Below are 26,578 nucleotides of genomic sequence, written 5' to 3'. Positions count from 1 at the left end.
TCTTTGTAGAAAAACTGTAAATAGTTATATTAAGTTTCCTGATTACCGTTACACTTTGTTATGATAGAATGTATATATTTATGATACTGGTAGTATTGTTATACATCTATATCTTTACTGAAGTATATTTTGCATGGAATTTTCTATTATTTATAATTCATATTCTTTCGCATTCAAGTGTAGTTCCGTACCAGTGAAAAATAAAAATGATATTTTCACTGTTTGAAACAGTGAAAATATCAATTTTATTTCACTGATAAATATCAGTATTTCACTGAAGAGCATAAAATAAATACGAGTCATTGCTCAAACAATTTTCAAGGGAGCATTTTCAAAGGGTACTGGTGTTTTTAAGAAAAGATTATTTTCTTATTTGTAACCGTATCTTAATACTATTCTTTTTTTTTTGATAAGAAGACATGTCATAATTACAGAGGAGTTTAATTGATTTTCGGATCATTGAAATGCTCGAAGTACGGAAAACTATGTCTCAAAATGAATTGTTTATATGAAATAAAGAACATGAGTTTACTCTAGAATAATACTACCTAGAATAAGATGGTTATATATGTTCTGCATAATTGTTTAAAAATTTTGATTTACAAATCGCATTTTAAGATTATACTGATTCAGTTAGATAGTTAATTATGTATATATATATTGTAAGGAAACCCAAAACTGTATTTTTGTACATGTACATTTTCAGCTCCCAGCTTGTTTATTTCAACTGATAACGCATGTAAACTCTCAGAAATTATTCACTTACTTACAGTATTAGTATATCTGCCTAGATTGTCAAGTCACTTCACTTGATATACAGTTTAACTTCTTATATTTACGATTTTCTATTGCGCAAAAAGCTTCTTTCATGGAGGCTGCCATTTTTGTTGTTGTTGTTGCAGACCGGTAGTGAAATATTTACGATTATGTGACATTTACTTGGTAAAGGTGTAAGGTACCTATGTAAACAGCAACAGTATACATTCTATTATTCCAGCCACACTCATATTTGATTAGATTTAGTCCATATTTGTTGCATTTTATGATTTCTGTTGTGACGATGTAAAATCTCTTACCGGACTATCTGAGCGTCTGCTAACAGCCCCGCTTCAAAGTGTTTTTCCATGATTGTGATTAAACTACTTCATATTTCTTAGAGTGTTATATATCAAAATACTTGTTATGAAACAAGGAATTGTTTGAGGTTTACTTTCACTTAAGACCTTGTTTATTTAATACATTATTTGCGAGAAGCCCTGGCTGAAGCTCCGTAGAGAGACTGGTGACCTGGAATCCCGGCCGGTCACCGTTTTGTGATTTCATTGGAGAACGGTGCCCGGTCTGTATTTGATTGGTTTACCCGGACACACCTTCCTCACCGGGCCTTCAGCCATTGGTCAGTTACATCACGTGGTCACATCCCAGGAGGCTATATATTGGCTGGCGGACAATGGCGTCAGCACTTTGTTCGTATACGTAGTTCTTGCGTAAGAGCGCCAAATTCAAACTGCAAGTTAGGCAGTAAGTCTTTTGAAATCATCCGTCCGTCTTTCCGATATACTGTATATCCTGAGCTGTGTCCACATTATATTAATTAAGTTATACGTATTTCAATGTGAAATTGAACAGTTTATTTGTTTATTGTGCTTACTTGAAAGGAATAGACATAGAGTCTATAGTTAACTTAAGCGCGTATTTCGTGCCTCATTAAATTTTGGAACTTTACTTTAAACTTTGTTATTAACTGTGTGTTTTCCCTGACATCCGCCGGCCGTTACAATTTGGTGTCAGAAGTGCAGATGTTTTATTGCCGAATACATCTCGAACTGCGCAAAAAAAATTAAGGCTAGATTAACGTTACTGAACAGATCTACAGTATAATTAAATATTAACTGTAGTATATGATTTTACAATAACTCGGCGCACATACACTAAAAACGGTATAGTGTATTACGTTAGGTACATGCGTGAGAACATAAATTTTGTTGCTGACACTAACATTTAGTTAAATAGCTAGACTATGTAAAGTGCTCAGACAGTTATGTATTAATTGTAATTTATTGTGCTTACAACAAACATAGCTGTATTAAAGGGACATGCTCTATATAACTTATTAACTAGCTGTAAACACAATTCAATAAATAATGGCAGATAACTCAGACTCTGAAGTTTACTTCAATGTAAATAATCAAAATGACAATGGACAAATAAATACTGATGATGTTGCACACAGCAATAGTGACAATGATTATACAGACAATAACAGTTGTATAAACAATGAAAGACATAATGAACATGAGCTTATGCATGAAAGTGAGGCTGGTATATGCCAAAAACCAGCATCTAACCTGGGCACACCAGTCAATAGTAGACAACCAGTAGTACAAACAGCAAGTCAAATACTAGATGCCACCAGTCTAGTAGGTCCTCAAGTAACCATAGAAGGGCCAGCAGATCACCTGGGTCTGACCATTCAGTTATATCCAATGGATGTAATCACATATCTAATCATGCTAGACGCCACCAGTCTAGATCTAGGAGGTCGTCTAGATACCATAGACGGACCGAAAGACATCATTCTGATTCCTCTGATAGGAGTCAAAGTCCCACATATTTCCATAGACCCCATACTAGTAGACGTTACCAGTCTAGTCGTTCGCCTTGTTACCAGAGGCGAGCAGTGCAACATCACAGGAGTTCAAATAGATATGGTGATAGACGTCATCGACTTGAAGCATCAAGAGAAAGATATGAGCATAGAGAAATGTCAATCACAGTAACATTAAAAGGGATAGGTATATGATCCTTAGTGACAATGACTATGACAATAATTCCATTGTTAGACCTCCCACACAACCACATCCAGTCTATTCCCGACCTCACAACCCAAAATATCATACATCTGTACCTAGTCTGAAACCGGAGCCTTATTCTGGACAAGAATCATGGGAAGAATACTGTTCACATTTTGAAAACTGTGCAGAGCTTGGTAACTGGGATGATAGAAATAAAGTTCTGTTCTTAGCGGCATCTCTTAGGGGTCAGGCTCGCACCTTCTACATGAGTCTTGATCCACATCAGCGACAAGACTACAATGCCCTGGCATACCAAATGCAGCATAGATTTGGCAGCAGTATCCATGCTGGCAAATGGTTAAATATGCTGGAAACAAGGCAGCGCAGACAAGGGGAAAGTATTACTGCACTTTGCGATGACATCGCCAACTTACTAAGAAGCGTACTACCAGCTGGACAGCAGAGCTCAAGATGCAATTGCACTCAATCACCTGTACAAATTAATACCAGTCGAAATGAAATGCAGATGCATTGATAATAACTGTACTACATTGCAAGATGCTGCTGCTGTAATAGACAGATATGAAGCTATTATTGGAGAATCAAACAGCAGAAAAACTAGGGGTAATGTGCGTGCTATAGACACATCTGGTATTGACTCAAACATTTCAAATCTTCTCCAGAAATTAGATTCTAGACTTGAACGACTTGAAAACGCTCCTGTTCCGCACACCACTACAAAAAGACAAGACTCAAGGTCAAAACCTATGCGTCACTGTTACACATGCAATGCAACTGACCATTTATATAGGGAATGCCCATCTAGACACAGACACCAGAGCTACCATCCTTCTTCAAACACTGTAAATCACAATACACCTGCTAAAACCTCATCTGAAAACTTGTCGGGAAACGCGACCATGTCGACTCAGTAGGCCGTGAGTCGACAACTGAAACAACAAGGCCTGATGAAGTAACTATTCAATCAGACCACTGTAAGAACAGGCCACATATTAGACAAGAAATGGGACAATGGGTTTTACACAAATTGAACAATATCTGGCCACAAATAGAATTTCTAATAGATAATGGCTCCACAGTTACAATCATTTCATTAGACAAATTCAATAAAATTGATAAAGAGCAGCAGCCAACTGTTGAACCATTCCCTACTCCTGTTCATGATGCTAGTGGTGGTACAATAAAAACACTAGGTAAAACTGTTATTAACATTGAAATAAATGGTCATTTGTTTGAACAATCAGTCCTCATTTGTGATATTGGACAAGATGGTATCATTGGTCAAGATTTTCTTTTGCAGTATGTAGAGACTATAAACTATAAAAGTGGCAAAATTGTAACAAAACATGATCAAATAAATTGTTGTGTTGGCAGTGAAAAGTTAGTCGCGTGTAGAGTTCTAGTACGAAGAACAACTGTAATTCCTGCAAATTCAGCAATATGGCTTCCAGTTGAAATTAATGAACCACAGAAGTTAACAGAGTATGGTTTAACTGAACCTGTAAAATTATCTTCTGATGACATTGGTATGGTCCCTGGTGTAATCGAAACATCAAAATCAGACATTTGTATAAATTTTGTAAACTGCTCAAACAAAACCGTGACATTATATGAAAATCAAACGGTAGGGTCTTGTGAACCATACCTTGATAATAAGGTTGAACAGGAAACAGTAAGAACCTTGAAACCTGAAAACACAAATAAAGAAAAAGAACTACCTGAACATTTAAATGACCTATTCAAAAGAAGTTCTATTCATTTATCAGAAGATGAAAGCAAGCAATTAAAAGACATGCTAATACAATATGAATGTGTCTTCGCGAAGTCGTCTAACGATCTTGGTAAATGTGATCGCGTACAACACAGAATACATACAGGAAATGCTATACCTGTACGACAGCCAGCTAGACGTCAGCCAATGGGAAAACGACAAGCTGAAAGAGAAGAAATTTACAAAATGCTTGAAAAAGGTGTAATTGAGCCATCGAACAGTCCTTGGAGTTCACCTGTAGTACTTGTTACCAAGAAAGATAGCAGTATTCGTTTCTGTGTGGACTATAGAGCCGTCAGTATTTGACGACAAAAGATGCATACCCACTCCCCCGTGTTGATGAGTGCTTGGATGCACTTGCGAACTCCAAATTTTACAGTTCAATGGACTTATGCTCTGGATTTTGGCAAGTCGGAATGGCTCCAGAAGATCGTCAGAAACAGCATTTGCTACTAATCTTGGTTTATTTCAATGGACAGTTATGCCTTTTGGTTTAGCCAACAGTCCATCAACTTTTCAACGACTGATGGAAGATGTTTTACGAGGTCTGCAATGGATAGAACTACTTCTTTATATGGACGATATCATTTCTCCAAGCAACAGCATCTCAGAAGGACTCCAGAGGTTGCGAAACATCTTTGATAGGCTTCTTGATGCCAATTTAAAACTTAAACCTTCCAAATGTGCCTTCTTCCAGAAGCAGACCAAATTTCTTGGGGATGTTGTCTCAGAACAGGGTGTATCAACTGATCCCGACAAAATCACAGCTGTGAAAAACTGGCCTCAACCAAGGACAACTAAGGAAACCCGAAGCTTTTTAGGCCTATGTTCGTATTATAGAAAATTTATCCAAGGATTGCAAGTATAGCCCGACCACTGCATAAATTATGTGAAAAGGGTGTCAGATTCCAATGGACAGAAAGTGCTCAGAATGCTTTTGAACAGTTAAAGAAAGCTTTAAACAAGTGACACCAATTTTGGCATACCCACTTCCAGAGACCCCTTTCATACTTGACACTGATGGAAGCGACAAATGTGTTGGTGCAGTACTTTCACAAAAGCAAGATGGTCATGAAAAGGTTATTGCTTATATGAGCAAGTCACTTAACAAAACATGAAGTGTCATACTGTACGACAAGAAAAGAACTTCTCGCTGTAGTTGTCGCTTTAAGAACCTTTCACTTTTATCTCTATGGACAGCCTACATTACTACGCACAGATAATGCTGCAGTTAGCTGGTTAAAACAGTTGAAAAGGCCTTCAGGTCAAATAGCGCGTTGGGTTCAAGAATTAGAAACCTATGATTTGACTATTGTCCATCGCCCAGGTCTTAAGCATTCAAATGCAGATGCTTTATCACGCAGACCTTGTCGTGTCTGTGAACGACAAGAAAAATTGAACGATAACGCCGATGACGATGACTGTGAAGTTTCTAATACTGAGTCACTTTTTCTGCGAAACAAGACGAAACTTTTGATTCTTCTGAAAGGGTAATGAAAATGACGCCTAGTACTTCAACCACCCGATTTTATCTTGATGGTCAGAGCCCGGCTGAAATATGCGAAGCTCAATTTAATGATACAAACATGGCTCTTCTTATCAATGCAAAAGAGAATAATGCAGAACGACCACACTGGGACCGCGTGTCATCAGGTACTTCAATACTGAAAACATTATGGCGGCAATGGGATCGCTTAACTTTAACTGATGGGTTATTTCATTGTAAATTTGAAGATACAGACTTAAACCGTGAAAAAGCACCTGCTTGTAGTACCAAACAGTAAAAGACATGGACTATGCATTATTTTCATGACATTCCATCAGCCGGACATTTAGGAATTGAGAAAACACTTCACAGGGTTAAACAGTCATTCTACTGGCCCGGAATGAAAGATGACATTACTGAATACTGTAATACATGTAACCAGTGTGTTGCTCGTAAATCCACAGCAGCATCAAAGGCTCCACTACAGCAATACTTAGTAGGTGAACCTATGGAAAAAATAGCCATGGGACATTCTTGGCCCACTTCCTTTAACAAACAATGGTAATAAATATATATTGGTCATTGTAGACTGTTTCACCAAATGGACAGAAGCATATGCCTTACCAAATCAGGAATCTAAAACAATCGCAGAAGTAATTGTCAATGAATTTATCTGTCGCTTTGGTACTCCACTTCAAATTTTGACTGATCAGGGTACTAATTTTACATCCGGTCTTTTTAAAGAGATATGTGACTTCTTACATATCGATAAGGTTCAGACCAGCAGTGTACGGCCGCAAGCAAATGGAACCGTGAGCGCTTTAATAAGAACACTACAATCTATGTTGACGATGTTCTGCCATGATGATCAGCGTAACTGGGATGTTTACCTTCCTCAATTACTCATGGCTTATCGCGCATCAGTACATACAAGTACGGGTTTAACTCCAAATGAAATGGTTTTTGGACGCAAACGTTGTTATGCCATTAGAAGCCGTTATTGGTATACCACAACATAATGATCAAGTTTCCGTAGATGGTTCAGTTTATGTTACTAACCTACGTCAAAATATCAGTAATGTTCACGAACATGCCAGAACATCTCTTAAAGTGAATGCAAACTATCAAAAACGTCATTATGATCTTAAAGCAAAGAAGAGATCTTTCCGTGAAGGTCAACTGGTATGGCTCTATAACCCTGCTAGACGAATTGGCGTTTGTTCTAAACTAACATCAAAATGGAAGGGTCCATATGTTATTGTTAGACAGCTAGATGACGTAACATATTTAGTAAAAAGCTCACCGCGAATGAAACCAAAAGTTTATCATGTTGACAGACTTTTACCATACCGCGGTAAAAATCCTCCGAAATGGTGTTCATCTGCATAAAATACAAACTAAAGAAAGACAGAAATGTTAGACAGTTACTTATGTTAGTAGTTTAATGTTATCAATGAAAATGTTTGAACTGAAATTATAATTGGTATGTTTAAATTTGTATTATTTGAAGTTAACGCCTAGGTAATAACTGTGAGGGGTATAATATATCCAAGAATATGCAGTTTAAGTGAAGTCATAAAATGGAAACTGTAGTCTGAGACTGAAGTATTTTCTTGAAAGGGTGGCGGTTCTCTGGACGCACCAACTCACGAATGAAATAGGGGGTACTTTGTTGATGGCAATGATGACGCGCATCAAGGATATGTTTTTTTGACCTGTGTTTATTTGTGATTAACTGTGAACTGATAAGTCTTGACTATAAAATACAGCCCTGCAGTAGAATTACAAAGCGTGTAATGGAATCCTGTTGGATTTGTAAAGCTGTGTTCCAAACCAGGAAACAACTAAAGCAGCATGCTGGGAAGGAACATTCTATACTGTCAGTAATTTGTCCAATGTGCTGCCATAAGGAGGTGCACTTCAAAAGAGTTTCAGATTTGAAAGTTCATTTCTTGAAATCACATCCTTCTGAATCCAAAGAACTGGATGATGATGCCTTTAATAAAAGCAATGGATTCTACCTATCTGTATTTCCAAAAGAATACTCCAAGTTAGTTCAAAAAGCTGATCGCTTAAGCCCAAGTGTTGTACGTTTTAGGACATTGATGATTATGTGGGCAAAACGTTTAGAGGGTAAATGTAGCAAAACTAGGGAAGAATTGCTGGAAGGATGGGAAGTAGGTGATGATTGCTATGTAATGCCTCTTGAACTGATTGATCCGCAGTTACCCAACACATCTGATGACTTAGTAATTAATCAAATTTCCTTGAACACTAGTAACCCTCATATTGACTTACATCAAGGATATAACAAGTTACGTGTTGCTTTAACCAATGACCTATTTGAAGATAAACTAGCCATGAGAGCCATTGCACGCAGGCTGGCTGTACTAAAAGATGCTGCCGGACATGAACATTTTGACACTAGCCTTGCTGAAACATGTCCAGAACTGAAATCAAGCATTGCGCTTAAATTAGGCATACACAGGAGTTTAATTAAGGATGTACACATTATTAAAATTGAAATGGGCTCAAAGGAGATCAAATTAGCATCAGATGTCACAGATTCACCTACACTACCTAAAGAAACAGCTACAATTACCACAAGTCCAACACCGCCTCCTCAAATTTCAAACATTTTAAATGTTAGCAGTTCTCTGAATAGTAACCAACGTCCCCGGTCAGTTATTGTGCCAAAACGCAAGGAACCAGTCATTAGTACCATGAACTCAAATTTTCTGGCACCACAACAACCTAAAGTTAACAACCAAGGTTATCGGGCTACAAAATTACTCCGAATGGGTGCAATGCCACTGTGTCCCCCTGCCAGAAGGGAGTGGGTGGAGGATGAGTCCATTACATTAACCGAAGGAAACCTTACCTGCAAATGGCCACCAAAAAATTGGAAGAATCTCTCACCTGACCAGAGGCTGCTACAGCTGGAAATACTAACTTTCAAAATATTACAGGAACGTGGGGTAAATACTAGCAACTTAGAACGTTCTGACATTCTAGACCAGTTTAATTTTCTCGTCTTGCCTGGAACCAAAGCATACTGTTTACTGATGCTGGGAAAGATCCGACTGCACACTCAAGGTATCATACCTATGCAACTCTTAGGATGATAGCCAACAGTAAAAACATCAAGTCTGAAAAATGGCTCGCAATGCTGGAGTGTAGTAGTATGCTCAGGGACACTACCAATGATAAACTTTTAAGACAGTGTGACAAAATTCCATTAAGAATTTAGATTGTAGACACATGTACTAGTCTTGTTTTTGTGTTTTAGAGTGCTAGGTATCTAACATAAGAAAACTTTACCTATTTTGTGGTACTCAGTCGAAGTCATACTATTGGTCCATTTCAAGAAAGTGCTTTTGATTTTTAAACAATTACTGATACATGTTCTATTCACGTTTAACTCTATTACCATCAATTCTAACAGATTAAAAACAGGTTGTGTCGTAAGTTGTACATACCAAAATTTTTGTCTAGCAGATGTTTTAACCATACAAAGGTACTGGTATTTAGATACAGGTGTACTGTAAATTATACTCACATTGATACTTGTCAATTGACTAAGAGGTACAGTGTGTGCTGTTAATTATTCTTACTCATATACTTTTCACTTTGAATTACAGTGTACTGTAAAATTATACTTACACTGATGCTTGTCACTAGGAGATACAGGTGTGCTGTAAGTTTTTCTTACCACAAATAATTTGTTAGACTTAAGTACAGGCTGTGCTAAAAGTTCTGTTCTTTTATGTATATACATAAAATGTTACTATGAGTTAACTATACTTACCATGTTGTTACACTTTCTATATCAGATGAGATACAGTTTGTGCCTAAAGGTATTTTATGCATGAGCATCCAGTTCTTGAATTGTTCTTTAAGTAATTTCGAAATATGTCATTAAGAACCATGATAAGACTGATAACTTTATGGCAGATTCAAATTCAGGAGAATTTTGTTATTGGAAGTTGGGGAGAGTGTAAGGAAACCCAAAACTGTATTTTTGTACATGTACATTTTTCAGCTCACAGCTTGTTTATTTCAACTGATAACGCATGTAAACTCTCAGAAATTATTCACTTACTTACAGTATTAGTATATCTGCCTAGATTGTCAAGTCACTTCACTTGATATACAGTTTAACTTCTTATATTTACGATTTTCTATTGCGCAAAAAGCTTCTTTCATGGAGGCTGCCATTTTTGTTGTTGTTGTTGCAGACCGGTAGTGAAATATTTACGATTATGTGACATTTACTTGGTAAAGGTGTAAGGTACCTATGTAAACAGCAACAGTATACATTCTATTATTCCAGCCACACTTGGATTTGATTAGATTTAGGCCATATTTGTTGCATTTTATGATTTTCTGATGTGACAATGTAAAATCTCTTACCGGTCTATCTGAGCGTCTGCTAACAGCCCCGCTTCAAAGTGTTTTTCCATGATTGTGATTAAACTACTTCATATTTCTTAGAGTGTTATATATCAAAATACTTGTTATGAAACAAGGAATTGTTTGAGGTTTACTTTCACTTAAGACCTTGTTTATTTAATACATTATTTGCGAGAAACCCTGGCTGAAGCTCCGTAGAGAGACTGGTGACCTGGAATCCCGGCCGGTCACCGTTCTGTGATTTCATTGGAGAACGGTGCCCGGTCTGTATTTGATTGGTTTACCCGGACACACCTTCCTCACCGGGCCTTCAGCCATTGGTCAGTTACATCACGTGGTCACATCCCAGGAGGCTATATATTGGCTGGCGGACAATGGCGTCAGCACTTTGTTCGTATACGTAGTTCTTGCGTAAGAGCGCCAAATTCAAACTGCAAGTTAGGCAGTAAGTCTTTTGAAATCATCCGTCCGTCTTTCCGATATACTGTATATCCTGAGCTGTGTCCACATTATATTAATTAAGTTATAAGTATTTCAATGTGAAATTGAACAGTTTATTTGTTTATTGTGCTTACTTGAAAGGAATAGACATAGAGTCTATAGTTAACTTAAGCGCGTATTTCGTGCCTCATTAAATTTTGGAACTTTACTTTAAACTTTGTTATTAACTGTGTGTTTTCCCTGACATCCGCCGGCCGTTACAATTTATATATATATATATATATATATATATATATATATATATATATATATATATATATATATATATATATATATGAGCCGCACCATGAGGAAACCAACATAGTGCTATGGCTACCAACATGGATCCAGACAAGTCTGCGCATCCACGCAGTCTGGTCAGGATCCATGTTGTTCGCTTTCAAAGCATATAGCAATTAGAGACCCCGTTAGCGAACAGCATGGGTCCTGACCAGACTGCGCGGATGCGCAGGTTGGTCTGGATCTATGCTGGTTGCAAATGCACTATGTTGGTTTTCTCATGGTGTGGCTCCATGATATTCTTTAAATTTCTGCACTTTGTTCTCTATCAATCAAAATACATACAAATTCTGATTCAGATCTACTTATCTGTATATAGAATCAAAATTCGGTGCCATTGTGCATTCTGGGATAAAGACAAGTACACACAGGACTGGGTTAAGGCTCTACAAGGTGATGCTTTAAGATCGGCAATACGTGCCCGGGTACAAGGGGTTACTAGTCATACCAAAGGCATGTATGTAAAAACGGCTTTTCACCTTAATGCATATTTTAAGTTATAGGATTAAAGATTTGTTCTGCATACAGTATTAATGTAGGTATGACATATTTGCTCTACAACATTCTTGAATGTAGAGCCCTTTTTTGTTTCGTCTCGATAAAATGTGGAGACTTGACGTGTTTAATATTTATTTATTTATTTGTTTATTTATTTATTATGGTCTCATCAGCATAATATATATTATGTACAAAACGCAATTCAATAGAGGGTCATAAGAGGCTTAAGGAGGTAGGTTAACTTGTTACTAAGGTAAATTCAAATCAGTTGAAGCGCAGTAAATTTTTGTATTTCAGGTAATTGAATGTTTTAACTGCTACAAATCTCAGTTTTGTTCACCCCTGTCCCTTCAAGTACAATTTTTATCCAGGTTTTAAGTACATGACCCTCCAAAGGTATTTCATATTGCAAGAAGACAAAACACGGATATTAAACACTTTTCAGTGTATTTTGGTTTCATTGTTATCCGTAGAGGTCTGCATAATTGATAATTTTACTAGTATGTGCGTAAGCTTTCCAATATAAGCTTAAAATGTATATGTTGCGGGGCTCGTGTTTCCGTGGTAACGCATTTGTCTCATTTTTTAAACAACTATGTATGAAAACGGAATTTTACGACGGCTATAGTGCCATTCTGTTAATGACCAACATATAATATTTGGGTAACATTATTAGCAAAGTACCAAGGACTTTACATGGTACCGAATTTTTCTTAAAGTTTAAAGTAACCATGGCAACAGAGATATTTAAAATAGCTTATGTCTTGCTATTTATCGTAATTTCTTTAAAGAATATTATATATGAAACCTCTTATTTCTAACGTAAGTAATGTTTTCGTGTCATATGCATTGATGTAAACAAATTTCACATTAATCCGGGTATCAGATTTGATAATTTTCACTGAGTGGCCAGTGAGTTTATCAGGATATATTTTATGTTTTTCGGTGGTTTATCGAAATTTAACGGTGAAGTATATCCTGATAAACTCACTGGCCACTCAGTGAAAATTATCAAATCTGATACCCGGATTAATGTCAAAAAGTTTACCGAGCGTACTGAAAGCCGGAAACAATATGACGATGACGTCGTTAAAATGACGTCATCTTTGCGATGCTTCCTGATAAAATTTCCCGCAAATTTCGACATTTTATTGAAATAAACACAACAAAAGTAGAGTTTTAGACATAAAATAAACAGAAAAATTGTTGGTATCGATGTAATATCACGGTAATTTCACTCGTGAACACCAAAAGTTGTTATTTTCACTCGTGGCTGCGCCACTCGTGAAAATATCACTTCTGGTGCCCACTCGGTGAAATTATAACGTGATATTACACCGAAACCAACAATTATCCTCTATATAATTCACCGTTATATTTCGATAAACCAACGAAAAACATAAAATAAATTCCCAATAACATCAGTTACCATTATCCATTTCCTTACATTCCGCGTAACATTTCAATACAAGTACTTAAAAAGCAAAATATTGATCATTATTCAGAGCGAAAGAAAAATATTTCAGCTGTTTAAAAATAGTTCAAATAAAGAAAATGCACAGAATTAAGTACTTTCAAAATAAAAGCTATTAATTTTGCGCGGTAACTGACATGTAACGCAATGACGTCGATGACGTCATCTTAAGGCAACAATGTTTTTAAGAGTTTTTGCGGCAATTTATTCATCATTTTTGCATTATTAAACTATGAAGCATCAGATCGGAGACAGGTTCATGATATTTTTTTCAAAGAAATGGATAAAAAAACACATTAAAGGGAATTCCTATAGTTTTTCTGCGCAGCCGACACTTTCTATGGAAAACTGAAGTGAAGTCAACATTTGTTGAAACATGTGACAGACGATCTTAAATATGAGAAATCTTGAATGAAATAACATTTTTGATAAGTTTTATCAGTAATCAAATGTTGATACTGGTTTATGTTGTATTGACAAGTATCATGCCTGACAGGTATCTTGCCATTTTTGTGGTTGTGTTTTCGCATCGCATTTTAGTACAAAGACAGTGTTGTTCATATAATGTAAGACAATTGACTTAGTACTGATAAGACAATATCACCTTTCAGATTATTTAGTATTCAGTTATAGAAAGAATTTAGAATTTTTAAAACTTTTTTTTTTAATTTCTAGCAGATACACATGTAAACAATTTGGTCAGGTTCGCGCCATTTTTCGTCCGAACAGGTGTTGTATTCAAACGGTCTTAACATAAAATTTAGCCTGGAGACCCATACATTTTTAGCCATTTTTATGCTCACAATAGAATTACTTATACACAAGAAAAACAGGAAAATATTTTATGAAAAATTTTTTTTTATGGAAATTTTTTTTCAAAATTAAAAAAAAAAATTCTTCACTATGGGTATTTTTCATTGAAAAAAGTTCACAAAAGTGAATATGAAACAATGTTTTTTTAATTTGTATCCATTATTGTAAGGATATAGTATTACAAATATGACTATGATATCAAATAAGTATCTAATAAAATCTGTAAAAAGAATAAACCTTATTGTGCTGTCTTGATGTATATTTTGCTTGGTATTTATAAAAAAGCAGAAAATTATGAAAATGTTGAAAAATCGATGACAGTTTCAGCAACAGTGGGTGTGTTCAAACAATTTTTCATAAAATCAAGCCGGGTGACTCATTGTTTTTATTTGTTTATTGTTTTCACCACAAATTTTTCTATCATATGAAAGGAAAAAGCTATAGGAATTCTCTTTAAGTTTGTCGTAAACGTCGCCGTAAATCGTTATATTAGCTTCCGGCTGGGCATGCGTATACATATATTAAGGTAACCTACCTCCTTAAACTAAAACTATTTACTAACCGCAGCATTTAAAATACTTAAATTCTAACCCTTGTATGACAAAAAATATTTGCCAAAATGTTATCTTTATTTTGATTAAATAAAATATCAATTTGATTTTACTTAATTATTTGAGCAAAAAACATCGCATGATTACTATTCGTTGCGAACAAGTACATGTACAGGCAAATGTTATATACATGTAGTTTGAAAATTTCACAAATAATCATTACTTTCATATTAGATTATTTATAACTACTATATATGTTTTAACTTCAAAAGACTTTTAGCAAACTTTCTTACTAAGAGTATGTACATTGTATTTTTATCAATTCAGTTTTTTAAAAAAGAAATCACTTAAAATATTCTTTTATATATAATACGCATGATTTCTGTGGGTAGTCTGAACTGTCAAATAATACTTTAACATTTATTGATTCCTGACAGCAATACTAAGAGTCGAAAGATCAAATACTTAATTTACATATTGGATAACCTGACTAACCCAAAAGTGGAAGGAAAATATTTTGGCTGACTGAAACAATTAAAAAACATCCATTAGACAGGTGAAATGGTCAACAAAAACAAGCAAACCATGAGTCTCATCTTCTATAGTATTAATGCCAATACTGTTACAATAAGTACACTTTCCATTTCCAAGTACAACATGTCATATCTCCAAATTTCAACATAAATTGGTGCTTTACTGCAAGTTAAAAATTAGCTTCAAAAGACCTTTGAAATCTGAGTTTATTTCTACCATTTCCTCTTTATGCATACATCCTGTTTACTTCTGCATATCAAGAATTAATATACTCTTTAAACACACTAGGCATCAGATTTTCACATATAGCATGTTCAGAAGTAAACATGTTCATTCAAATTGTATTTTCGAAACAATTTTACAATTTTAAAATTCCAATATTTACAGTTTTTATTACAAGCATTATGCGACCAAGCAAATGTTTGAATTTCTATTCATTCTTTTAATTTACGTATTCACTAATCTTGAACATAATTGACTTCAGTTTTCTTATGGATGTACGAGCGAATTTTTTCTAACGTTAAGAATTTTTTCATACCCTGTGAACTTGAAGAACATTAGTTTCTAAGACAAACAAGAGCAGAAAAGACATAGGTCACTGAACTCGTTTTAATTTTATAGCGTATTTTCTTCACCCACTGTTTACGCATTTCTGAAATTTTGTAAAATTGAAAAAATATTGGTACTTTATAAAACATTTAATATCCTACTTAATCTTATAGGGATTTCAGGTTTTCAGGTTAATATGAATATATGGTGATGTCAGTATTATATAAGCATAAATTTCACTAAAAAATCTCTTTAATTTTTACATGTTGACATAATTACCCCACCCACTTTATTTTCAGTGGGAAAAACGTATTTAGATCTACAAAAAAAATTCTGACATTAAGATTTTCAAAATATTTTGCAGCATTAATGACACACAAAAATGCTTCAAAATGGAAAGAAAAAAAGTTGGGGGTCACCGTGCATCTAAGAGATTTATTAAGAAAAACTGTTAAAAATTGGTGAATTTTGATATTTTTTGTTCTTTTTGTTTTAATTTTTATTTTCTAGATAATATAAAGTGCTATCTTGAAAACTTTTAATTTGTTTATAGCTTAACATTATACGTATCAGTCAGAAAAATATCAAAACCAAACCCAATCTACTTTAGTAGATATTTGAAATTACCTACCCCTACCCTATTGTAAATCTTACGTCAATTTTAGGCAAAAATGCCAACCAAAAATAAGGATGAAATTTTTTTTCGCAAAAAGCACAATATATTTGGTTAAATTGTACATTATTAGCCATATTTTAATTATCTAGCATTAATATTTGGCAAAACTTTTGTTAGAAAGCAATATTCGAAGAAACATTTTTCAAAATGGCGGATATCCTGAAAAAAAAACGCTCGTACATCCTTAAATCTACAAGTCATTGGTTGCCATCCAATATCACCATTTACGAGGTATTTGGTGTATATTTATTCATATTTATATGTCAAAATGGTTTACTGAAGCGCAACTGGATAGGCTTGCATAAGCCGAAAAGGAAGCAGAATATGTCAGACTTCCCTGCCCTCACACAGCAATGTGTGGAAAAACCTCTCATAGACAAGGTCTCCCCGTGGCGACATACGAGCAACTGGGTACCTTGCGGCCCCAGGCAGAACTATGAGAACTCGGAGGTGGTCTTCCCCAAAAGGTGCGGTATACAGGCCCACTGGCGTGTGGATATGCCCTGGTACCCACTTACAGACCTCCAGCTATGTGTAAATAGCCCCACTGCCTTGTGAGTAACTAGGGATAGTATAAGACTAAGGGAAACCACCCTGACAGAAATTCGGAATGGAGCCTCGTAGGCAGGAAGACAAGGCCATAGGTCATCTTTCTGGCAACACCTGCAACCAAACTGATGCCAGACGTATTGCTCTGCTCTCCTCTAGATTACATCAGGTAGGACGAGAGGGCACTCTATCTTTGTGCCACACATGAAGGCACAACACAAGAGACAACAGTTACGGATGATAAGTCAAGACTTGATTGACGAAGAGAAAGACGCCACGGGTTGTCTTCGACGATGGAAGGCGCCTTCGTGCCCCAGTGTTCATCTACCGCCCGCCTTAAGCTGGGCAGCCCCCAGCCAGTAAAGTGTTGATCCGCCACAGCCTGCCTGCTTCTTGGGGTGCACTTCGCATAGCAAGCCGGAACATCAGAACTATGATGCCAGGTCTTTCCAATGACCTGCAGAAGATCAGCGGCACAAGAAAAACAGCATTGACGCTCAGCTTACAAGACTGAATGTAGATATTGCTGTTTTGCAAGAAACAAGACTTGCTGATGATATCAATATCAATACCTTTATTAAGTGCATGTATCTTAACAGTCATTTTTATATACATTATTCAACAACTTAAATAGCAAAGGTGACAGTGTACATCCTTGTGTTAAATCTGTGTTCACGTGAATCACTCTGTAAGAAAACTATTCACACTAACAGACCACCTAACATAGTTGTACAGACTTGTAACGGCATTAAGTAACTTCTGTTCTGAAATACTACCTAATTTACTCCACAAAATTGTTCTATCTATACAATCTTACGCCGTCTTTAGATCAAGAAATGAGCAATATGTTGTCAACTTCTTTTACGACGTGCATCGACAATACTTGTTAAAGGCGATGAATGATCTATGATATTTTAACTTTTACGGAAACCCTTTTGGTCTTAAAATTGCAAATTATAACTTTCATATTACACAGGAGATTTTAACAACAAGTCAAATTCAGTCTTTTATTTCATTGAATCATTATGCAATTCATCCGTATGCTAGTAAAATATATAAGTTTTGAAAACTCTTTTCTATTCATGGCAGTGGAAACTACTAGCAATTATTTTGTTTATGTCTGGCTAAGTAGGCCGAAAACTAAGAATAACTAAGAAGAATATTTCTAGGCTCGTTTTGCCAAGATCAATCAGTATTGCCATTCTCGTTTTATCATTTTTCTCAGTGACTTTTGACAAAGGTTTGCTCTTAGGTGTGAACAGTGGGATATAAACAATGAACTGTTACATGGAGATATCTACGAGAGACTTTCAGAAGACCCAAACATCACTATGGATATGTTTAGACAAATGCATGCAGCAGATGGGCATCCGTTGTTGTTCCTTAATGATTATGGTGTGATAAACTACAGCGAATCTACAGTGGTATATATTCCTTTACAAGATATGAGTATTACTTTAGAGATGAATAAAAATATGTGCTTACTTCATATTTTTGTAAATGTATGGATTGAACTTCTTATTAATATGTCCTGTAACTATGTATTGGCCTCGATAGACTCGGACAAGCTTGTGTCACCAAAGACTCTGTGCATTGTATTAATAAAACTAGGAGTTATTCTCTAAAAATGTATATTTTACATATAGGTTTTGTTTCACCATACTGCTTAACATGGCTGACATGCTGATAGCGGCAATTTGAATCGCATTAAAAAATCTTAGGGATCTCTGTGGATGAGCCAAAGTCGCTGATTTTGGATGATTTCTTTTATACCACAGTGGTTTCGAAGTCTTGCTTTTGATGTAGAATGTGGGGAAGCCATCTAGTTGGCTCGCGAAAGGTATCTAGGTGTACGCCCTTACTTGAAGCAGTGAGGGTATCTTGAATATTCCTTCTTCATTAAAAGCTGTAAAGTCAGCATAATACCTTTTTATGTTCAAGTTAAATGCTAATGCCAACAATAAAATAGATTAAAAGCAAATAGTCATAATGGAACTGAACATTAACCTTGAGGGAAAAGGATTTTACAATACAAATACACACACTATTTGTTGCAGAGCCAATTCTAGAAAGCGTGACTTATAAGAAAATATTTAGGTCTGCTTTTATATTTATACAGCTCTCGTCAATACACTTTTAGGCACTTAAAGACACAGCCGTACGTTACAAGAAAGCCGGGGTACCTGTCGGCGGTCTTGGTGTTCAGGGACATATGCATAACATAGATATAAACGTTATCGAGGTACATATTGTCTCTACACATTCATCTTTTGTCTACTCATTTTACAGTCTTTTAGAGAACAAAGATGGTGAAAACCTTAATCAAAATTTCCCAACTGATATGAAAAACTTACAAAGTCACATATTATCTACAAACTTTCCTTTGTTTAAAAAGCATTCTTTAAATGTGTAGGGTCTATATTTTAGCCGTTTTAACTTTATGCTTATGTAAATTCGTGTAGGCACAACTTGATATATTGGCAGAGGCCAGACTACCAATAATGATAACTGGTAAGTAGAATTACATTTTGACCTAGGTCTGCCACATGATAAATGCTGATCTGTTACTAATCAATGTGCAAAGTATGAAATATATAATTGACCTTAATTTTCACGACCTGGTTCCGTATTTGAATTCTATTTCAGTTTCAGTACTGCTCAGATTCTCAGGTTTTGTACCATCATTTCAACTGTGCTATTTTTGTACCAAGATCTGACATCCTATAAGAACGTAATATTTCATTGGATTTCTAATCAAGTCTTATGTACATTTTAGTTTTGCATCGTATCCAAACAATCTCATTGTGTGTGAAATATATCGAAATTAGCTCTTCATCCACTGTTGCGACAAGATTTACATATATCGCCATGCTGACGTATTTGTAACTTTAAATCATTAATTGTTTAGTTGTTATAAATTAAAAATATAATACTATTCACGTTAACTGTACTTTATAATCAAATAACTTGTCTGTTAAATCTCTAGATGTAGCAATTTCGACCAAATCTGAATTTTGTCAGAATGTAAACCTCGGCATAAACTTGAACGAGTTTGTTACCCTGTCATCAATGTCATTAACTAGGTCGCGAAGTTAGATCGCAGATTAAAACCTAATTCACTCTAAAGGTAACATCTATCATCTGATAATCATGAATCTTTGTGAGGATGTTTGTCTCGAAATTAAAGTAACTTTCAAAAGTAGCAGAACTGAGGTCAAAACTGGGTGAATATGTTAAATCAATGTCAACTATGGTTAACACTTAAGAAGTCACGTTTTTCTCGTTAAATGGTTTGTCTCAGTCTGTGATATCTAAATCAACTTTGAAACTAAATTATGTAGTTAGACAACTATGTCAAAAGGTCGAATCTCGAATTAAGTAACTTGGTCACTTGGGTAAATAATCTAGTTGACAAAACCAAATCATTTAGAAATTTGAACAATAATCTGTATGTTTACATAAAATTTGGTCAAAATGTTCGTCTCTATGAAATCTAGTTTGAATTATTTCTAAGGAATGTTCCTTCGAAAACTCTATACCATGTTTGTTCAAATTCCAGCTTATCACAAAACGTGGTAGCCAGAGGTTTTGTCAGTTTTTATTATATATGTTTATAGGATCTCCTATTTGTATGAAGTGAAATCTTTAAAAAAAATCATTTTAAAAAACACTGGCCCAGTTTTCAAAATAATTTCAGAAGTATTTTCATTCCGCGACCTTACATCAAAATTGTTATAGCAGCCATTGTTTGTTGTTTTATATCATTGTATAAAAAGGATTATATTCAGTCGTAATGCAAGTGTCTTGCTTTATTTTCAAACAATTCGATGAAAATGTAAACAAAATTAATCTCAGTGTATTTATGAAGAGCTTACTGTGAAGGACAAAGACGAGAACAGCCGGGCAACAAAACTTGTGAACCTATTAACCCTGTTCTTCAGTCATCCGTCTGTAAAAGGTGTTCTGGGGATTCTGGGACGGACAGATGTCAGAGCAAGACGCTTCGCTCTTTGCTGGGGCAAATGTCACGGTAATTGACATGAACGTAAACAAAAATAACTTTCTAAAACTGATTTTTTGACAACTGACTATGTAAGTTAACCATTGGCAATAAGAAATAAAACAAAAATATGATTGGCGCATTTTCTTGCAGTGGCATCTTCAGGACAGAGTTCATTCCGTCTACAAGAGTTTCTTTCATTTGCTTATGAAAATATAGGAATTTGCAACGACGGTTTTTTATTTCATTATTTACTTTTCTGTGTTTTTTGTCATTTTATTATATCCAATTCTTATCAAATAACTTTTAAATACATATCTCGAGATGCAACTTACTTTAAACTTTTCAAATGCATGCTCACCTTTCTGAAGGCGATGTCAATATTATATTCAGTTGGGTGGAGTTTAGTTTATATAATATTGATCAAGTTTAGCCTATATAGTAGTGATCAACTTACGACTGTCCCCTGAAGTAAAAATTCGCAAGTTAATCAACGGTTTGTGTATTAAATTTTCAGCCAAATGCAGCTGGCAGAGCTTACCAACATTTGTTCCATGACCTATGGCGCACCAACGTTACCTATACAATACACGGGCATGAGCGATACCACGTGCGTGGGTTTAAAGGTGAATACAACTTGAGGGTCAAACATAACGGACAGTTACTGAAGACGGAAACATTCACATTGGCTGATGGTGGAAAGAGTTTCAAGTTCATCTAAATGGAAATACAGGTGTCAATATTTCTATCCGTCTTTCGAGATAATACATTCAGATGGTCTTGGACAGGTGTTCTATGATATTTAAAGCATGAGATTTTGCATAGATATTCATTTTTAGCAACAGCTCAGCAAACTTTCATTAGTATATATATGCTTCAAACAAAGTTATAACAACAGGAATATTTGCCATTCTTATGTCTATGTTTCAGACTTTAAACGTCAATAAGAACTGTCTCAGGAGTAAACAGTTAAGTTAATATCCTTACGTAACTGAATTTTCACATCTGAAGATTTTGAAACACAAGCTTTATAGAATTTAATATTTAATATTTCTCAATCAATATGTAGCTTAAATTATCATCTATATGCGTTTGATATGAATTTTTTTGATACAATTAAACATTTGTGTGTGAAATGTATATGTGAAGGTAACTGTAACATATATGTTTTTTTTTTTGTATTTCAGGCGGAACACCGTCTGTGTCACATGTCATTGTTGGCTGAATATGTTTAAGAATATATACAAAGGAACAACAGAATTTTATGTCTCTTGTTAAGGTTACGTGTCTCTGGTCGTCCTCTTTGGTTAAGCACATTTTTTCTGTCATATTGATTTGAAATTTCATAAACGCCCGTCCTCACCTGCATCAGATAGTACCGCCTTCTCAAAGCATGTTCTGACAGAATATATTCCTAGAATTCCGAGAAAACATGCACATCTCTGCATGTTATCTTTACCTCTTTGTACGTGTTCCGCTATTGATTCAACTTTTGTTTTCTTTTTATTATCTGTTTTTAAGTAGACCACTATATTTCTAATTAATTGTCATGATTTAATGTATGAAATATTGCTTAATTTTTCCAAATATTTTCGTAATCCTGACTTCCACTAACACGGCCAATGCAAATCACACCCGGGTATTACGAACCACTTGTGCCAGTGCTATTGAAATCTTGCATCGGATACAAGTTTAGCGAAACATCAACTTGAGAATGCTGTAAACTTTGAAGTCATTTATAATAATGTGTTTTAGTTTAACAAGAGAGTCTTGGTAGCCTTACATCGCCCACCTAGTAGAGGAGACATATATTTAATTGGCATACCATATAAGTGATATGTTTTTCTGTTAATCTTGGCTTTTATCTTATTTGATTGATATATTGTTACTGAACAAGCTCTCTAAATATTTGCTGTTTATGACCTCAAGAGTCTTAACTGAATAGAATATAATAGAATAGAGATTTTTTTTGTCGAATGCATGATACAGCATATAGACATAACAAGATGAAGTACAGACAACGACCGATCCCTCCCTAACCCATTTGCACATTAACGCAGTGATATAAAAGAATAAAGCCATACACTTACCTTTTACTATTATATTTGAAAGAGAAAGAAATCATTACTTATGAATAACAAAATATTATTTGTATAGACTACGGAATAAAGATTAAACTAGTTACATGACATCTTTCTCAATCATGGCTGATAAACCTCCACCGTGTTCGTTTATTGTGACCAGGGTGTTTTCTTGGAATAGGATCACAAGTGCCTAAATGTTACAATGTAAAATACATCTGAAGCAGGAGCAAGTTACCTGCGATTATGCCTACTTGATAGATCCCTATCGTCCTATAATCTAAAACCTTTCTTGACACTTGTTGAAGTTCTAAATGGCAATTAAGCTTACTGTAATAGACAAGCATGAACATCATCAAAACAGTTTTATTTCTTTATTCCCTGTCGACAGTCAACATTATACAGTTTGTCAACTGTATTATGACTCGGATTTATGGTAGTGTTTGTTGAGGTCTTGATGTGTTCTATTTAGGCACGTTTCGAAGGCTGATGAGAATCCTGAAAATAGAAGTCATAGTAAAATGGGCTGTATTTGTCAAATGATCTTCATGAAATTCGGTCAGAATAATTGCCCTGATGAAATATGGTCAAGTTTGGAAATGGGTCATCTGTTGTCAAAAAACTTAGTCACTATGTCAAATAAAAGAAAAAACATTGTGTATGCAATAGGAAGTTCATTTTGCTTCATGAAATTTGATCAAAATGTTTGTCTGGATAAAACATGGGTGTCAAATTTAAATATGGGTCAACTAGAGTCAAAACCTAGGTCACCCGGTCAAATCAAAGAAAATCCTTATGTACGCAACAGGGGCTGCACAGGATATTCATAAAATTTAGATAGAATGGATGCCTTGATGAAATCTAGGTCAAGTTTGATAATGGGTAATCCGGAGTCAGAAAATATTTCGTTAGGTCAAATCAAAGAAAAACCTTGTATATGTGGCTGTATTTTACACTGGATATTCATAACATTCAGAATGTTTTTCTGCATTAAATCTGGGTTAAATTAGATTGTATGGAGACGATCTAAATCTAAAATGTACATTAGACTTAATACATTAAACATTATTATTAAAATGACACATTTTGATATCATTCAAGTTTGGAATGTATAGGGCAAAATACTACCTACAACTTTCTTTATAAAAGGCACAGTTTTATGCACATTAAACTAATATAGAAAAAGTGGAAACTTCACAGGTCGCTCAACACGACAAAAACGAAAATGTTGCAGGTTCGGTTTGATTGAGCCTGTTCATGGACGGTAGTGGAAATGCAACATTATACTTTGACTTTCGTTTTTTTATGGACATACATATGGCACGGTCTTTGAGTTAAAACAGTTTTATTCTATAATTGATGTACATAGAAAAAGAAGACCTTAACTGACTCAGATCATGTGGAATATTCTAAACTGAACAACGGCTTGTTATTAAATTAAATGCTTTCAACTGAATTTCGAATACCTGAGAAAATGGTACATATAAAGAAAGGATCTATATTCATGCAGATCTCAAAAGTAGTAGGATTCACTATAATATTTAGATTTATAGTAATTCTGATAATTTCTATTGTCTTGAAAACATAGGCAATATGCTTCACTGTTATCAAATTACTGACTATTTATTACTTTTTTTCTGTGAATTATCAAAATATTAGTCTTAGAGTGAAATAGATCTGGAATTTTGACTGTAAAAATATCAAATATACTTTTCATTGGTTAGATATAACATGAAAATAAAAAGATTTTTTGTTTTACATTTAAGAACGAAATATTATTCACTCATGAATAAAATCTGTGTAAAAAGATCCTTTGGAAGAAGAATGCAACCAAGAAGTATAAAAGCAGTCTCGTTTTGAATGCGTTTGTTCATGAGAGGGTATGAAATGTGCAACACCTCTCACGCCCCCTAGCACCAGCTTAAGCGGAACTCTATTACACATATGTTGAATGGACTCCATGTTCACAAAGGACCAGAAAACATAACAACACTAAATCCAAGTACGGGGAACCTTTTAACAGCACTTAAATATTGCTGTTGCGCCATATCTTATGTATATCTTAACTGTGCCACTCATGAAAATATTGCATCTAGTGTTTACTCGTGAAAGATATTTCAATCTTACACTGAAACAAACACTTTTACAGCAATGAAAAATAAATACAATTAAAACGCATTATCTCAAAATTTTATTAGAAAGTGGTTGATAGATCTTAACATTTACGCTATGTTATAATTATAAAATGTAATAAAAATGTACTTCATAAACACGTATATTAGCAATTAGGCAATAATTTAAAACAAGAAGACCATTAATTGTTGCATACCAGATTTTCACAACTCAGACTGGTATAATAATAAACACTTTGGTAAAATATTCCTATCAAATTACTTTGAATGTTGGCCACAAAATTTAGAAAAAACTAGACCCACCTGGCCTTTAACAGTTTTGATAGAGGGTCACCCAAAGAACGTTTCTTTGAAATCATTTGTAAAATCAAACAGATCTTTAGAAGATGACGTTTGAATATTTGCTATTTTAGCACTGGCGAAAATGTTGTGTCTTTTTAACAAATCAGGATGTCAGGAACAACATTGGTAGATGGTGACTTGAGGGATATTTCCATGAAACTAATATAAAATCAAACCAACGATTTAAGGCAATGTGGATTTCTTTAACTTTGGCGGCCACGTTTCTGACGAATCAGAATAAATTGAACAATCTCTGTAAATAGTCATCCAAGAAACCGTTGTGTTTAGTTATCTTAATATCGGGAAGACAGTGTCTTACATGAGATTTTGAACGTTTCCACTTTAAGGTATACATATTGGGAAAAGTGACCACGCCCTCCACCGGCAATGTATATTTTGACATAGAGTTATTTGTAAATGGTCACTCACGGAATATTTCTTGTGAAAAAAATCAAAACTAACAGTTTCTAGCAAGAGTTCCCATAACATGCATACAGATATATATATATATATATATATATATATATATATATATATATCGAGACTGGCGGCTATTGTTTGAAGAGTTTGAGTAATTTTAATAATCTTGTAGAAGGTTACAAAAGTATCATATTGTGAAAATGTTAAAGTCAAGCCAGTAGTTTAGTTTAATTTCTTATTAAAATTTTCACTATATACATACATGTAGAAAAGTGACCACGCCACCTTTTAAACATTTTGTTAGATGATTACCAACAGATCATTTCCATCAAACTATTTTTAAAGGGGAGATGTCGTTCGAAGATTTTTCTATTTTTAACTTTGGTGGCCGCTATGTACAACCAAAGTTTGGAAGGGCACCACCCAAAGAATATCAAGGTCAAGCTTCATCAATTTCCAACTGATAGCTTCAGATGAGAACTTGTTTGAAGAAAATGCTAGAGAATAATTCAGACGACTGACAACGGACGGGCTGATATACAGTGAGTGATAAAAATAGCTCACCTTGATAAAGTTGTGCTATTGTAAGCTTTTAAGAACCGGAAGATTATTGTTAACTCGAAACACTTTCACGTTTAAACGTTTAAAAATAACCTAATAAGCATTATTATTCCTTATGATATATTTGCCATA

At 34.8% G+C, this 26,578-nt stretch overlaps 1 protein-coding gene across 1 annotated transcript in view; it reads left to right on the top strand.

The window, feature by feature from the left end:
- LOC123550110 (anti-sigma-I factor RsgI6-like) overlaps positions 1-21,612 on the top strand; it is a 29,724-nt gene extending 8,112 nt beyond the window's left edge. The window contains exons 8-13 of the mRNA XM_053546828.1: positions 11,586-11,723; positions 18,163-18,334; positions 19,051-19,152; positions 19,373-19,421; positions 20,779-20,940; positions 21,428-21,612. Of these exons, the coding sequence (XP_053402803.1) occupies positions 11,586-11,723; positions 18,163-18,334; positions 19,051-19,152; positions 19,373-19,421; positions 20,779-20,940; positions 21,428-21,468 (664 nt within the window). The 3' untranslated portion in view covers positions 21,469-21,612. The remainder of the gene's footprint in view (positions 1-11,585; positions 11,724-18,162; positions 18,335-19,050; positions 19,153-19,372; positions 19,422-20,778; positions 20,941-21,427) is intronic.
- Positions 21,613-26,578: the final 4,966 nt, after the last annotated feature.

The sequence above is a fragment of the Mercenaria mercenaria genome, chromosome 6, assembly GCF_021730395.1.
Source record: "Mercenaria mercenaria strain notata chromosome 6, MADL_Memer_1, whole genome shotgun sequence".
Classification (NCBI taxonomy): domain Eukaryota; kingdom Metazoa; phylum Mollusca; class Bivalvia; order Venerida; family Veneridae; genus Mercenaria; species Mercenaria mercenaria.
The sequence above is the reverse complement of the archived record's forward strand: the minus strand, read 5'-3'. Positions and strand labels throughout refer to the sequence as shown.